Raw genomic sequence first — 17131 nt, 5'->3', positions numbered from 1 at the left:
ACAAATTCTTATTTAAAATTATAAAATGTGTTAATAGATGTCAATATAATGTTTCTTCATCTAATTGGAACAAAACACTTTTGGTCCTAAGAACCAAACGGTCTGTGAAACCCCATCTAAACTGTTTGTTTTCATCTGAATGTGTGTTGAATTGATCATGTGAGCAGGGGTGTGGATTACTCAGTTAGCTGGGTTTGGTTATTGATGATTTAACATGATCCAGGATTGTTTCGTTCTTCAAAATGGTAGATACATGGCCAGCCAGACGTGCAATTTGCACATCATTATAGGAGCATTTTTATGACAATATTTTTACTGTACTGTGACAGTTAAAAAATACAATTTATTGGGTAATTTAACAGATAACATGAACTATACTTGGTACAACTACTGTTTATATGTTACTGTGATAATTGGGTTTAGGGTGGAGGTTGGGTTAGACATTAATAAAATACAATTAATGGGAAATTTAATCAATTATATACATCATTTTCATTAACTTCCGGTCGCAACCATATTTGATCTATTAACATCTCCTTAAAACTCATCTGAGAGTTGTTGTCATAGTAACAGTTCTGGTAGCTCAAACCTGCTCTGAAGTGGGCTTTTTTTATATAAACAGGATTAGATTAGGTCATTTCAAGCAAAGGTAATACTAAAAGTATTTACAGAATGCTGATATCTTCTTACAGTAATAGTTAACATTTTTAAAAATGTATATCAATAAAACTTACACAATCTGCACTTCGAAATTAAAGCACAAAGACTGTCATGGCATGGTTCTCCTCTAGGGGTTCAAAGAGGACGTTTATTACTATATAATTTTAAGATACGAATGTGTACTATTTTAAGGTACAAGATTTATTACAATGTGTGTTTGATAATAGACATGCGCAATATTTAACTTTTTTATAGAAATAATAATTATTGCTGGCACATGTTTTGACAGTTAATATGCTAGATACTTGATGCTTCGCAAAAGTTGTAGACACCTTTACCAATATTCAAATGCTTCTTTGATGCAAAATTCATTTAAACAGCTAGTTATGCCTTATGCCCAGTAAGAAATTTACATAGGCTACTGTAATAAAGAAAATTCGCTCTAAATGTAAAACTAAATAAATTGCTAAACACTCTTGAAACATGAGTGTAATGCACGCAGCCCACATCAAATATGGAAAGTTATTGCATATGATATTTAACACACAGTTTACTATGATTTTTTTGTAATTTTGCTCACATGGATAATTGAGTATTATTCAGATGATGTCATTATGGTGTTGTGCCATCAGCCAATCATTGCATTGCTGATTCTGATTTTAAGGATCAATAGATCTGTCCTTTACAACACACATCTCAGATCAGTTCATCCAGAGGTTTTAATCTGATTCATAATCTTGTTTGAAGAACCAAATTAGCCAGAGATCAGTTATCAAGATTAAAAGGTCCAGGATCTGTTAAATGATCTTAGATCGTTTAAGTGAGGTACAAAGAACAGACCCCTGCTCTAAAGAGAAGCACTTAAATTTAGTGAAGACCACAAATGTCTTTGTGATTTACTTAAGTCAGATTAAACTGTTATGTGGTTTCATTATAACAAACACTGTGATGTGAATCATTCAGTTAGTGGGCTATTTTTCGGAAAAAAATAATTATCATTAATAAATTATAAAAAAAAATTACTATATATATATATATATATATATATATATATATATATATATATATATATATATATATATATATATATATATATATATGTGTGTGTGTGTGTGTGTGTGTGTGTGTGTGTGTGTGTGTGTGTGTGTGTGTGTGTTTTTAACCATATTGCCCTAATTTGACCTGACCTCCAACATTATTATTGTACTTGAAGCCTGGACAAGTTTGATTTGTGTATCAGAAGTCTTAAACTTGATTCCTGGAGGGCCGCAACTCTGAAGAGTTTTGCTCCAACCCTGATCAAACACAGCTGATCCAACTAATAAAGGTGTTCATGACTCTTTTGAACACCTCGATTATTTGAATCAGCTGTGTTTGATAGGGTTGGAGCAAAACTGCTGAGCTTCGGCCCTCCAAGGAATGAGTTTGAGACCTACAGGTATAGTGTAGATACTATTCAAATAAGAAGAATATATAAATAAATAAATGAATGAATAAATGAATGTATGAATGAATTAATAAATGAACGAACGAACGGACGGACGGACGAACGAACCGAGTTGTAAGAGCAACAAATAATAACTTGACTTCTAGTTGATCATTTGGGAAAGTGGCAGAAGGTCGATTTTTCTGATGTATCATCTGTTGAACTGCATCCCAAACATTACAAATATTGCAGAAGACATAGTGGAACCTGCATGGACCTAAAATTCTCACAGAAATCAGTCAAGTTTGGTTAAGAAAAAAATCATGGTTTGGGACAACATTCAGTATGGGGGCATGCGAGAGATCTGCAGAGTGGATGAAAACATCAACAGCCTGAGGTATCAAGACATTTGTGTTGCCCATTACATTACAAACCACAGGAGAGGACAAATTCTTCATCAGGATAGCACTCCTTCTTATACTTCAGCCTCCACATCAAAGTGACTGAAAGCAAAGAAGGTCAAGGTCCTCCAGGATTGGCCAGCCCAGCAGGAGGCATTGAAGGTGAATCCAAAAAATCTCGATGAACTCTGGGAGTCCTGCAAGAGCGCTTTCTTTCTTGCAGAGATGTATGGATGCTGTCCTCCAAGCTCATGGGAGTCATATACAATATTCATTATTTTTCCACTGCACCATGACTTTATATTCTGTACTGTACATCATTTCTGTTAAGTGACAAGCCTTTTATCTAAGCAAAGTCAGAACTTACTGTCCTAATTAAATAATTGAAAATCAAGTCATGATCAAATTTTATTTAGGTAAAATAAGCGTAATCTAGAGGCCTTTGCCTTTTAAATAAATCACTTCTGATACTGATAATGATCAACTAGAAGTCAAGTTATTATTTGTTGTTTCTAAAATTTGTATAGGTGACAAGACTTTTGTCAGGTAGTTTAAACGTAAATCAAATAAATCAAATGCTATAGAATCTTCAGAATTAAAATTCAGATGGTAATGGGTGATTCATTTTTATCGTGTGCTGATAGCCATTATAGCCCAATCACACTAGGCTCATAGGAAGGATAGGCCTAGAGTAGTGATGACATACTGCAGTTATTATTTTCAAAAAAACAAAATGATGCCCATTTAAGAAATAATCTGTATTGTTACAGTTCTAACAAAACACATCAGTGTTGTTTTGAATTTATACATATATGTTTATATACATTAATTGACTTTTAGCATTATTGCCTGCGTTAACATGCACTACATTATGTATGATTTTGAAACATTTGCTGTTGTTTCCTCAGAGCACCAAGCCAGAAAGAGAAGCTCCATTAAAGTCTGTAAAATGCTACTTTGGGCTTCGAAGGAAGCTGAAACCAACCAGCAGGTAAACGGTCTCAAGTATTTATCCAGCTCCAAGCCATTAAAAGCATTTAAAAGATGTTATTTATCTTTTACATTTCACAGAAGTGTCAACTAATTGCATCTTCCTCAAGCTCCTTAACAAATTGATGTTTTTTGTAAGAATTTCTCCATGTCCTCATTATAAACCTTATTTTTCATCCAGAACACGCAGAGCCTGCAAACAGTGGTATGAAACAAATTATTCAAAATTAGCATGGCCACATTGCAAGACATATTAATAATCCTAAATGTGTAATTAAGATTGATTCATAAATGTCCTGACATTAACTCTAGGTTGACGTTCAAATGAGTTCCTAGTTCAGCCTTTATCTCCCTAGTGCCAACAAGCAGAGCTGCTTGTTTTAGTGCCAAATGCCCCCCATCAGAAACGAGACTATCACAGTCAATCTGAAAGCAGATTTATATCTCGCAATTACAAAATTCATTAAACGTAATTTAGCAAATTCACTGTACTGTGTTTTTCTCTCTCCTGCTGGGAAAATGGTTAACTGTGGATTTGTTTCATTTCAATAATGCTGTGTTTTCGTCATTTATGGCAGTCGTGTAATTTATTCCTGCGCTGAAGACGGTTTCACTAATGATCATTTATTCATAATTCTTCCAGTGAATGTATCCACCACATGATTCATACAATAGCATTTGAACCCAAATGACTTTCAGTCTGTTTGCAGATGTTATTCTTTCAGACTTACATTGAGCTATTGACATGCAAACTCTTTTGCTTTTGTGCAGTGAGGGTGTTTGTTCAGCTGTAGGCCCATTCTATAGACTTTTCCCGGGTTCACCTTTGCCTAGACTACTGGCAATATTCTCCACCTTATTTTAAAGGTGCCATAGATTGCATTGAAATAATATGTTAAACTATATCCTGATAAATAAATAAATAAATAAATAAATAAATAAATAAATAAATAAATAAATAAATAAATAAATAAATAAATAAATAAAAATAAGTATGGGGCTTATGCTGAATTCAGACTGCATGATTTTCAAAGTAGTTGTGTCACAGATGTTTTCACATCATTTCACATTTTGCATGACTATCTAAGCGAGCATTTGGTGCTGCTGTGTTTACACAGCAAGATGAATCAACGACAGAGGATTTCACACTACATGACTTTAAAATAGGCAGAATCACCGACAACTTTGTCTTGGTCCACAAACTACATCTCACCACCAAACATACGCAAGAAGTGACATGGAAACAACGCAAGATCATGTATTTTATATACTGTTATTAACTACACAATGAGAAAGAAGCTTTTAGTGGGGTTGAACATGTACTTATTTTGCTCACCTGGCTTTGAAGGGAATTAGCAGTTTTTCTTAAACCTTTTTCCTTTGTCGACCCGGTTGTGGTACAGACACAGGTGCTCCTGCCAAATTTGCCCTAGCTTTTTTCTCCATTTCTTGGGTCCAAATAGACTGAAAATATGTACTTTTAACTTCTCCCACAACCTCCCGCTGGCCTGTAGATACCCACAGCAGTGGATGCTGCTCACTCATTGGCTGTAGGTGATCGCCTGTGTTTTTTTTCAATCAGAACACATTTCACACAGCCTGATTTGAATCACTGACAGGTCCAGATATTTAGCATGCCAAATGTCTCACGGGTGTCAGTGACTCATCAGCGATTATCTTACATGGCATCTTTAGTAGTTCACACTGTGTGACTATTATTTATGTGAACGAGCACCAATTTGTCTGCTATTTCTCAAAACCTATCGGTGAGACCTGTCAGGGCTGTTAACATGCAGTCTGAACTCAGCATTAGGTAAGTGCAAAATTCTGAAACGGACATGTAAAGGTCCATTTTTAACCATAGGAATTGGCCCTAATAGGATATAGTTGGTTTTGACTGTATTTGGAATGGTCGTGAATATTAATGACATGCAGCAGCTCGTGCCAGTGCCTGATGCTCACACACAAACAGGGTGATGCACTATGAAATACATACATTCAACATAATCATATACAATACTATAATCAATACTTATTTGATTTATTAAATTTCCTTTGGCTTAGTCCATTTATTTATCAGGGTTCGCCACAGCGGTTGTCCTTCCAGCTGCAACTCAGTACTGGGAAACATCCATACACACTCAATTAAACACAATACAGCCAATTTAGTTTAATCAATTTACCTATACCACGTCTTTGGACTTTGGGGGAAACCAGACCATCTGGAGGAAATCTACGCCAACATGGGGAAAACATGCAAACTCCACACAGAAATGTCAACTGGCCCAACCGAGGCTTGGACCAGTGACTTTCTTGCTGTGAAGCGACAGTGTTAACCACTGAGCCACCATGTCACCCCTATAATCAATACTTAAGTTTTCAAAAATATTTTAACAAACTGAGTAGTTTCCTTGTTAAATGACTACTTACCTGAAGTGGTAGAGAGGTGTATTTTAGGAGTGAGCGAGCTATCTTTATGCCAACAGAATTACCTTGTTTGCCTCTGAGTTGTGTTGTTGATTAAATATAGGCCAACATATAATTATCAGTCAATAAAAGAGGCAGATATTTATTTGTATAATTATGTTTTAAGGGGTTTTAAAGGGCACCTATGATGCAAAATCAGCTTTTGGAAGCTGTTTTAACAGAAATGTGTGTAAGTAAAGTGTGTAAACAGTCATTTTGGAGTGGTATTGAAGTGCTGTTTATGTGGCACAGTGAGAACAGTGGGCGGGGAGAACCAGCTCATTAACATTTAAAGCCACAGGCAACAAAACTGCTACAATGTAAGGTTACTACAGAATGTACTTATTCACCAGGGTATAATAAATGATCTGATTGGCATTTTTAGCTGAAACTTTACAGACACATTCTGGAGACACCAAAGACTTATCATACATCTTATGAAAGGGGTAAAATAGGAGCCATTTAAAGTATTGTTTTTCAACCATGTTCCTGGAGGCCCACCAACTCTGCATGTTTTAGATGTCTACTTTGTATGTTATATTTATTACAGGTTTTTCAGTCTCTGCTAATGAGCTGATGATCTGAATCAGGTGTGTTTGGTTAAGGAGACATTGAAAATGTGCAGAGCTGGTGGTCCTCCTAAAACGTGGGTAACAAACATTTCTTTAAAGTATATTAAAACCCAGTCAGCAATTAATTTCAACCTCTTAATAAACAGATGTTTTTTTTTTTTTAAGTTTATTGGCATCGTTTCACTTAATGGAAATGACAGCAATTCTTCATTTGTAGGAAATGATTTGTGGCCACAATTTAGGTGAATTAAAACAATAGCGTGAATTAATTCAAAATGGCCACAATTTAATTAAGCCTAGTTGTTAATACATAGCCACAAATTAATTTGTTGTGACCAAGATTAGCAGAATTAAAACCAGGAATACAAATGAATACAAAATGGGCATGACTTGTCTAAAATGAGAGAATTAATTAACCAAAGGAGCCACAATACAGCTAAAATTATTTAATAATACATGGCCATGAAGTGAAGTCGTGACAAATCTTTTATTTCATATTTGATCTCAAACATGCTCTTCACTGACAGTTCTTTCCTTGTTAAAAGGTTACACACTCATTGGATATTAGATCAAAATTGTGATAAATTTATGGACTATTTGTGCAAAATAAACATTGAGATGATAACCTTTATGATCAAAAACAACCCAGCATGCACAGGACGTCAGCATGACGTCATATTGATGTTGTACCTCAACGCAGTTGTGGCATGTTGCAGTTTGTTAGAAAATGAAAATTGGATTGATGTCAAAACCCAACGTCAAGTTAAAGTCGATGTCCAATGTCGGACAGACATTGCATTTTGGTCACTTTCCAACACAACCTAATAATAAAAAACTATCAACGTCTAATAATGTTACAGCTTGACGTTGTGTGGACGTTACTACTATGACGTCTCTCAGACGTTGGATTTTGGTTGCCATACCTGACAAATAAATGTCAGCATTTGATGTCAATATGATGCTGGTTTAAGATATTGGCTCAACATTGGATTTTGGTTACTTTCCAACACATCCAAAGTCAACCAAATATTACCATCCTTTCACGACTTTATTGGACATCAAAATAACATAGTCCTTAGATGCTTTGGACCCATATCCAGCCTAACATTAACATCTTATGATGTTAAAAACACCAAATGTGCCGGGAAACACCAAAAAAGTCAAGGTTGCAAGTTAAAAAATAAATAAATAAAAATGGTATCTAAGCTATGTAATTGCTAAAATGTGATGTTTGAAGTCAGAAAAGATACTGAACTATTTAGACCATGTGTTACAAAAACAAAAAGAGAAGTAGGTAAGCAGAAAATCTAAAAACAGACCATTTGTTTTTGTTATTCCAGTCAGCTGTCTGTGTAAATTAAGCTGAATTTAATGGTATCTTAGCACTTTAGCGGTTCAGCTTGTGGCACCATCAGGAAAAGCTGAATATAGCTGTAAATTGATGTGGAGAACCTGTATGAAATGCTGTGAAACTAATGGAATTCTTTTTTTGTTGTTGTTTTTCTGACAAATTTTCAACAGTTGGGGATTTACTGTTTATACTGAAAAGCAGCAGTGGTAAGTGCAATTAACTCTGTTCCTAATTACAAAGTCAATCTCACGCTTCAGTACTGTTTTTAGGAAAAACATTTAGCTGGGACTGGGTAATATGTGCCTTTTTAATATTTCAGTCTGAAACTTATTAAGGCTTTTTGGTACAGATTAATACTTGAAGTACAGAACTGAAGGACTGCATTTAAAATAGTTCACTTGAGGGCTTCAGTGTTCACCTTTGCATCGTCTCTGAAACAGGTATTTCTGCTGTAAAGGGAATGATTCTCAGCAGGACTGGGTCACCTCCATTATCAGAATGAAGGTGAGCTTTTTCCTTTTCAGATGATGTGCAGTTAACATTCTTTCAAATGGGCTGGTATTTGTAATGCAATTTTAACATTTGATAATGTTTCACTTATTTTGAATTGAACAATCAAAAAAAAATGCATTTCTCTTTTTTTGTATAAACAAAGCATTCACTCACTGGCCACTTTATTAGATAAACCTGTCCAACTGCTCGTTAATGCAAATTTCTAATCAGCCAATGACCTTATGAATAGCACAGGCCTCACCAAAATTAAACAATAGAAGATTGAAAAAGCGATGCCTGTTCTGTCTCAAGTCTCGATTTCTGCTGCAACATTCGGATTGTAGGGTCAGAATTTGGCGTCAACAACATGAAAGCATGGATCCATCCTGCCTCGTATCAACGGTTCAGGCTGGTGGTGGTGGTGTTATGGTATGGAGGATATTTTCCTGGTTCACTTTGGGCCCATTAGTACCAATTGAGTGTCAACATCACAGCCTACCTGAGTATTGTTGTTGATGTCCATCCCTTTATGACCACAGTGTACTCATCTTCTGATGGCTACATCCAGCAGGATAACACGCCTTGTCTTAAAGCATGAATCATCTCAAGACTGGTTTCTTGAACATGACAATGAGTTCACTGTACTCAAATGGCCTTCACACAGTCACCAGATCTCAATCCAATATAGCACCTTTGGGATGCGGTGGAGTAGGAGATTCGCATCATGGATGTGCACCCAACAAATCTGCAGTGAATGCGTGATGCTATCATGTAAATATGGATTTAATCTCTGAGGAATATTTCCAGTACGTTGTTGAATCTATGCCACAAAGTATTAAGGCAGTTCTGAAGACAAAATGGGGTCCAATCTAGTCTTAGTTTGGTGTACCTAATAAAGTTGCTGGTGAGTGTATACAAAGACTATTAAAATACCAAGTAATAGTCATTTTAAATCTTTAAACCAGTGGTTCCCAACATTATTATTATTATTATTATTATTTTTACTCCAGCCCACACAACAAAGCATGATTTATTTTAAGACATTACATACATGTTACTAGATATTATATTAAACAATAATTTAAGTTTAAATGCTTGTCAGTAGTGTACATTTGGCAAGGAAATGTAATTATATTTCATATATATATATAAGCTGAAATTATAAAATGTGATGAATTTGCAGTTAGGTGTCTGAAAGCATTACCTTCATTTTGAAACTGATGCACTACACACAAATACATATAATAGTTCCTTAAGTATTCTTTTTAATATGCTAAACTAACTATTTGTTACAAGGGCTATGAAACTGTCCATAGTGCCTTTTTTTATAAACCTGTACCTCGTTTTTTCAGTTAGAAGAAAACTAGACTTAAGGATCAAGGGGCATGTTTTCAAGGTCTTCCTCCGTGAGTGTAAATTACATTATGCAAAATGGTCTCCAAAATTGGATGCCCACTGCAATTTTTAAATGAAACCATTATTTGTGAGGGAGGGGTTGGTAACTTACTCAGACCCAAGGCTGTTTACTTTCTTTACTGAATAAACATAAAATCCAGAGCCAGAGAGACTCGAACACTTTAAGGAAACGGAAAAACTAAAATCCAGGCAGATGCCATAAGCAGGTAGGCCGACAGCAAAGCAATCAGGGAACAAGCAGAGCAGATTTAGACCAGCACAGAACAGATTTTCCACTCAGTATTAAAGCACCATTTGTGTTCTATTTCAGCAAATACAAACGTGACCTTGTTGATTTTAATCATATGTTGATGTCTTGAAACCCCAACTTGATCAGAAAAAAAAAAACTTCCAACACATAGTAAAAGTTACCCATGCACGGCGATTCTATCATTTGCCACTTTCCAAATGAAAGGGCCTTAATAACGCGTCCTTGTTGTCACAGAAATGCCAATTTATTTGCCTTTATTTATTTTTACATGTCTTGCTGATAATGTTACAAACAAAAGTGTGAGTATCTTAATACCCGCAGTAGCATTCATTTACCAAATCTTATCCCAGTGGCATTGTGTTCTGCCAGTGCTGGTCATGTTCACACGAACACGGGTATTTTTGCAAACAAAATTTTTCTTTCATTAAAAAATAAATAAATAAATACATATGTACGTACGTACGAATGAATGAATGAATGAATATAAAAACAAATAAACTCTCATCCAAGCATGCTTAGTTTGAAAAATATCTGTCCATATGAAAATGCAAAAAGGCCCTATGCAATATTGCTAAGGGAATACCAAAGCAAGAGGTGCTGATATATTACAAACCATAAAGTCATGTTGGCCAATCAGTCTCAAAAAAGGTTATCTGTTCCTGAAGCTTCTGTTCCTTGATATATTTGTATAATTGTTCATGTATCAGTATAATTTAGTAGCGAATGTAATTGGATATGTTAGCCATTGCATAGATGAGCGTCTTGTAAACAATGGAGATTGCAGATTGCTCAATCTAGTTTCACAAAAAAAAAAAAAAAAGAATTCAAAAGGCTGTTTTGTGAGCTACACGACTACATAGACACTGGCAATTTTGAAAATCTTCACCCTGATAGGAGTTTTCAAAGAGTTTTGTTTTTTTTTTACCTGATGCTGCGCTTGCTTTAGAATGAGCAGCCAACCTACTTAGGAAAAGCTGCAGGTTTGAAAGTACTCATGTTCGTTTGAACAGGGTAAGACTTGATAAAACACTTAGTCTATACAGTGCTTAGCATTTACTGTATAAGTACACGTGTCACAAATGTCTCTTTTAAATTCATATTTTTAATAGGAAGCTATACATTAATATATTTTGCATGTACAATAAATTAGTCATTACTGAAGCCAAATCTGGAGCTTATCTAACGAAACAACTTACGATAATGCTCCAAATACTAGTACACCCATATGTATGTGTTATAGAAAAATATTAAACGCAAATTTAAAAAAAAAAGAGGAAAATAAAGAGAAGAAAAAATGGAAATATTTAGTTGAAATTTTGTAGGTGTAATTGTTTTGCAATATTTTGCTTAAATTAAAATCTTTCAATTTCCAAATATGTTTGGTGACTAAAATATTATTTTAATAAATATATTGGTTTAATAAACTGTTTTGTTTAAATGCACCAAAACACATCGCCTACATTAACTGAGAAATGGATACATTTATTTTTAAAATGGGCTTTACTCAATTATGCTGCACTACTTTAAACTTTGCCATTTTTCTTCAAAACAATAGGTTTTACCCATTTGCCAGCAAGAAATACACTTTCAGTTAAATGATTTGTTCATCTTTTAAGAAATATGCTTACTTTTTAGATGTACTAAAGCAAAGAGTACAGTATTAAAAATGTTGTGTGTTGTTTAATAAAACATTTTAACCCTCTGAGGACGCTAGATCACTGTGGTGTGTTTAGCCTCTTTTTCCTTAGCAGTGCCAAAGACACTATGAATAATAAAAATAAATAAATGTTTACACCAATCAAATCTGGTAGATGTCTACTTTTGTCATACAGCTATGCTGACCCAACACAGACTTTACAAAATGTAAATCTTTTTTTTTTTTTTTTTTTTTTTTTTTTTTGAATGAGAGAACAGAATATTTTTCAGATAATTGTGAAGTAAATACTCTAGCCTTATTCAGGCCCATTCAGTGTGTGTATTTACACCTTATTTCAGCTACATTTTTTCTTCTTCTAAATCTTTCTTAGTTAGCATGCATACTATTATTTATATAATATTATTAAGTCAGTACTGTACATTTGGCCATAAACTTGATTGTTTAATTTGAAAACATTACCTTTTTGCACTTACGTTATGAAGTATAAGCAAAAAGTATCTTGTTTCCTTAAGCACTTTTTTAATATGCTAAACTGTAAATATTTTCTCACAAGTACCATAATATCCCCCACATTGCCCATTTGTATAACTCTGCATCTCCTTTTCCCAGAGAGAAAGTTAAAAGAAAACTAGCCTTAAGAATCTAGGGGAATGTTTTCAAGGTCGTCCTCCATGAGTATAAATCACATTATCCGGAAAGGTCTTTCAGCTGAAATAAGGTCAAGCAGAGTGGCACAATAACACTGGTTCCAGCAGCCTCTTCCTTAGACGTGCTGGGCTCTACAACACGCTGAGGGCCTGACTCAGCCCATTCACTATTAATAACTTCAACCAAAGGCAAGAGATGCCAAAGGAGGAGGAGATGATTTAGCCATTGTTTAGATCTCTCCTCAAATCCTCTAACCCTCTCAGATTTTCCGTGCCCTCGTTTTGGTCCTAATGCCTCATCCTTATCTACTTCCCCACAGGTTCACTGTTTTCATTGTCGAGGCTTATTCTTGCTTCTGTGGCCTTGAACTGATACGATGGGGGAAAATAAAGCTCTTTGGTTCTTAAAGAATTAGTTTAGAATAAAATGATTAAAAATTTCCTGATAATTTACTCACCCTCTTGTCATCCAAGATGTTAATTTTTTGTTCTTTCTTTTGCAGAAAAGAAATTAAGGTGTTTGAGGAAAATATCCCAGGAAAACATTTTTTTTGTTTAGTAAACTCTAAGGTGCTCTATCCACTATCGCGCCTAAAGCGAGCGAGCCAGGGCGAGCCAAGGCCAGTGGGGTTTCCACTGTCACTTCCGGGGCCTAATCGGGCCAAAGCGGGGCTTTCTTGGGGCCAGCGGCTGGCCTTTTTCGGCCCGCCGAATACCTTGGGCCAAGGAGGGCCAGCTGGGGCTTCGGGGCGGAGTGGAAGGAGAGGCAGGCAGTTTTCTGATCGCACAAGAGTACATGCGCCAAACAAATAAAGAAATAAGGGAAAGAAAACATCTGGCCTTATAGTCTGGGGTCTTTTTGCGTATGATCACCCTTATGTTTCCCTTTTAAATGTAAGGCTGCTGCATAAAATAATAAAGTAGTTTTAATTTATAGTGACGTTCTTTGCTGCGTCCTTCTTTATGTTTCAATAACGCATAATAATATTTGCACCATATTAAAACACATCAGCAGTAAAGGTTTTTGAGAGTTTTTGTCAAGTTTAAAATGTTTGTTTGTTTGTGCACGTTTAGATGCCTGTATGTGTGTGTGAGACCGGGCAAAAGCGCTCCTTCACAGCTCCTTCACAGCTTCACACCGCGAGCGGCTTTTTTCTTTATTTATTTTGGAGATAATACACATACAAATACAACAGAAAGTCATAAACTTAACAAAATACGTGCCCACTTTCGTAGACTTTAAACAATATATTGTCATATCTTGATAAAATAGCCTAAACTATATTGAAATATAATTTAAAGAATTACAAATATCGGATAAATATAAAATCACATTAAATAAATTAACCAATATAAAATAAACAAAAGCTAGCTATAACAAGGTAGGTAGCCTATATACAATACATAAATCAAACCGTTTTAAAGCCACATATAGCCTAACATTTATTTTACAAAGAACTGTCTGACAAAAAAAAAGACTTTCGATATTTTCTAAACACAATAATCACCGGAGAAGGTTTGAAATATTTATATAAAGTAAATATTTATATAAGTAAATATTTATAACGAATTTGGATACGATGATATTAATCAAATCGCGCAAACAGAGCATTATTTGGGTGAGTGAAAGCAGAATCTCCTATACCTTTTTTTCTGTCACTCAGTCCTGCGCAGCGCTCGCTGCTTTAAACGCATATGGGGGAAAGCCCAAACACAAAATGTGTTCTATATCCTCAAACAACTGTTTATGTTTTTATATGACGTGGTTAAATTTATAAATGAAACTTTAAACGAGGAGTTTTAGTGAATAGCTGCCGAGCGCAACAAATATTGCTATATTTTATTAGGCTACTCGCTCTTGTGCTGAAAACTTAACACGACTTCTATCAACACGAGGATGTTAAAAAATACATGCCATATCGAGTTATAAAGGATAATTTCTGTGGCTTTATATTATGGATGTGTGCGCTCTCTGTGTTGGGTTCCTGCGTTAGTGGCGAGAGCACTCAATGCACAATGCAGTCGGTCGGCGAGTAAACAAATGTAATGAATGGAAATACACAGGTCTGTGCGTATAGACATTTCATGTACTGCTGTACAGTAACGTGTCGTTTGTTTGTTTTGGTTGTCTTCATTTTAATGGTTTCGTTTCGTGATGATTCTATGGTGTGCTTTATCTGCCTCATTCCCGCTGAAGTGGGCGGGTTGTGTGACGTTTGATTCGGGGACGTTCTGTGGGTGGTGTTTGCATGACGCGCTGTTAGCTTTTAGCCCGACAGTGGAAACGCGACATGATTTCAGCCTCATTTCTCAACCTCCCGGGCTATTGGCCCGCCCCGGCCCGATTAAAGCCCTGGCTCGCACTGGCCCGATAGTGGAAATGCGGCTAATTGTTTGAACTTCATAACTGCAGTTTTAATAGTGTTTCAAATGGTCAAACTTATCCAGCTGATGAACAATGGCCTCACCACCTATTGAAATGATCTATATTTCCATCTATCCATTTTCAGCCAGCTATCTAGGCACAGGTCTCATAGGCAGCAGTCTCAGCAGGAAACCCAAGAGTTCACTCTCCCTAGACACACAGCTACTTAAGGGGGATAAAAAAGGTGTTCCCAGCCAATCAAAGAGACATGGTCCATCAAGCTTGTCCTGGTTATTCCTCGTGGCCTCCTCCCTGTGAAACAAGCCTGGAACACCCCCCAGACAGACATCTAAAACAGATGCCTGAGCCACCTCAACTGGCTTCTCTTGATGTGGAGCAACAGCGGCTATATTCTTAGGGTATCTCTTAGGGTGCGTCCTGCCACGCTGTAAATAAAATCATTTTAGCTACTTGTATCTGAGTTCTTCTCTTTTCAGTCATAACCCAAAGCGTATGACCATAGGTAAGAGTAGGAACATAGATTTAACTCTAAATTGAAAATTTTACCTTTGGCTCAGGTTCTTGTTTACCACAACAGACATTACATTGACTGCACTGCCTGTCTAACTGTTGTTTTACCATTCCCTCACTCATGAACAAAACCCCAACATTCTTGATATCCTACAAGGACTCCAAGTCAAGGACTCTCCAACCTTGGGGATAGCAACCTACCTTATTTTAGTTGAGCTCCATGGCCTCAGATTTATAGGTGCTGATTCTCATACCTGCCAAGTCACACATGACTGCAAACCATCTCAATGCATGGTGAAGTTCCAGTTCCAATGAAGCCAATGGAACAACATCATCTGCAAATAGCTTAGAAATTATGTCCATAAGAACCTGCAACAAAGGGCAGACCTATTGGAGTCCAACATGCACCAGGAACAAGTCTGGCTTATTGCTGACACTGCGAACCAAGTTCCTTCTCTAGTCATACAGAGATTGGACAACCCCTAAAATAGTGCCATTATACCCCATACTCTCATAGCGCCAATTAATGAATGTGACAAGGGAAACAGACAGTTGCCTTCTTATATTCCAGAATGCACATGTGAACTGGTTGAGCAAACCCCCTATGAACCCTCAAGCTTCTTTCAGGCTTCTTTCACTCGTCCTTCATTTGAAAGTGAGGCTGCAGTGGGAAGAAACCAGAAGTATAGGATCAGCACTGTAAACATTGCAAAAACATGCTGAAGACTACAAAGCTCCAGCTGTTGCCGTTGATTCCAAAATGCAGAAATGGTGTAAACACCACTTTAATATCATTCAGTTAAGTTTAATTTAATCAATTGAAAGCATATTAGGCATCAAACAAATTAAAAAATTTTTAACACGAGTAACACGCTTAAGTGTCCTCCTAGGCTTCATGTCATGGCACCAGGTAAACATGGTGGGGATGCTTCCTTGCATCAGCCTACGTAACCCGATAAGTGATAAAGCAATGCAGTCCTTTGTAGCACATCCTCGTGTTGTCTGTAATAGTGTTGTCTTGGTACTGAATTTTTAAAAACGTTCATTTCCCGCTAACATTTACGTGACCCTGAATACCATTGATTTGCCATAGTATTTACTAGTGCTCAACAAAAATGACTGTGGTTGGCCGTGAAGATCATCAGGTCACCACTCTTTACAGAGTGTAAACACATATACAGGGACACTGGAGCATTTTAATGCCATGAAGATCAATTGATTCATCAGCAGATCACTCGTCTGTGTTGGCACTTGGTAAACATCGGTGAAGTGCAGTGAACTGATGACAATCACAGTAATTTCTGTTGAGCACTGGTGAACACTATGGCAAGTCATAGCCACAGCCAAATCACCCTGCAGCCCAAGACCGGTTACTGACTGTTGCTAAGCTGGGCTGAGCCAGGTCAGTACCTGGATGGGAGAGCACATGGGAAAACCAGGTTGCTGTTGGAAGTGGTATTAGAGAGGCCAGCAGGGGCTAATGCCCCAGTAAAAATTGAAGGGGACACTATACTGTCAATGAGCACCGTCTTTCAGATGAGACGTTAAACCAAGGTCCTGACTCTCTGTGGTTATTGAAAATTCCATGGCACTTCTCATAAAGATTAGGGGTGTATCCCCGGTGTCCTGGCCAAATTTCCATTCTTTGGCCCTTACCCATTATGGCCTCCCAATCATCCCCATCCACTGAATTGGCTCTATCACTGTCTCTCCACTCTCTCTATAGCTGGTGTGTGGTGAGTGCACTGACGCTGTTGTCTTGTGGCTGAAATCGCATCATCCTAGCTGCACACTGGTGGTGGTGTGGAAAGACAAATCCCCCTCATGATTGTGAAGCCCTTTAAAAGCGCTATATAAAAATACACACAAGGCCGCGCTGTTTAAGGACATGCTCAGCTGCACTGAAA

General features: G+C 36.6%; 1 protein-coding gene across 7 annotated transcripts in view; it reads left to right on the top strand.

The window, feature by feature from the left end:
• The window catches only part of arap2 (ArfGAP with RhoGAP domain, ankyrin repeat and PH domain 2), a 215979-nt gene that overhangs the window by 191426 nt on the left and 7422 nt on the right, over nt 1-17131 (top strand). For all 7 annotated transcript variants that reach the window (XM_087262102.1, XM_087262107.1, XM_087262103.1 and 4 more), the window contains 3 exons: nt 3396-3478; nt 8037-8072; nt 8307-8370. In XM_087262102.1, the coding sequence (XP_087118228.1) occupies nt 3396-3478; nt 8037-8072; nt 8307-8370 (183 nt within the window). The remainder of the gene's footprint in view (nt 1-3395; nt 3479-8036; nt 8073-8306; nt 8371-17131) is intronic.

Source organism: Danio rerio, chromosome 7, assembly GCF_052040795.2.
Source record: "Danio rerio strain M-AB ecotype USA chromosome 7, GRCz13ab, whole genome shotgun sequence".
Lineage (NCBI taxonomy): Eukaryota > Metazoa > Chordata > Actinopteri > Cypriniformes > Danionidae > Danio > Danio rerio.
This window is presented reverse-complemented; position numbering and strand designations above follow the sequence as displayed.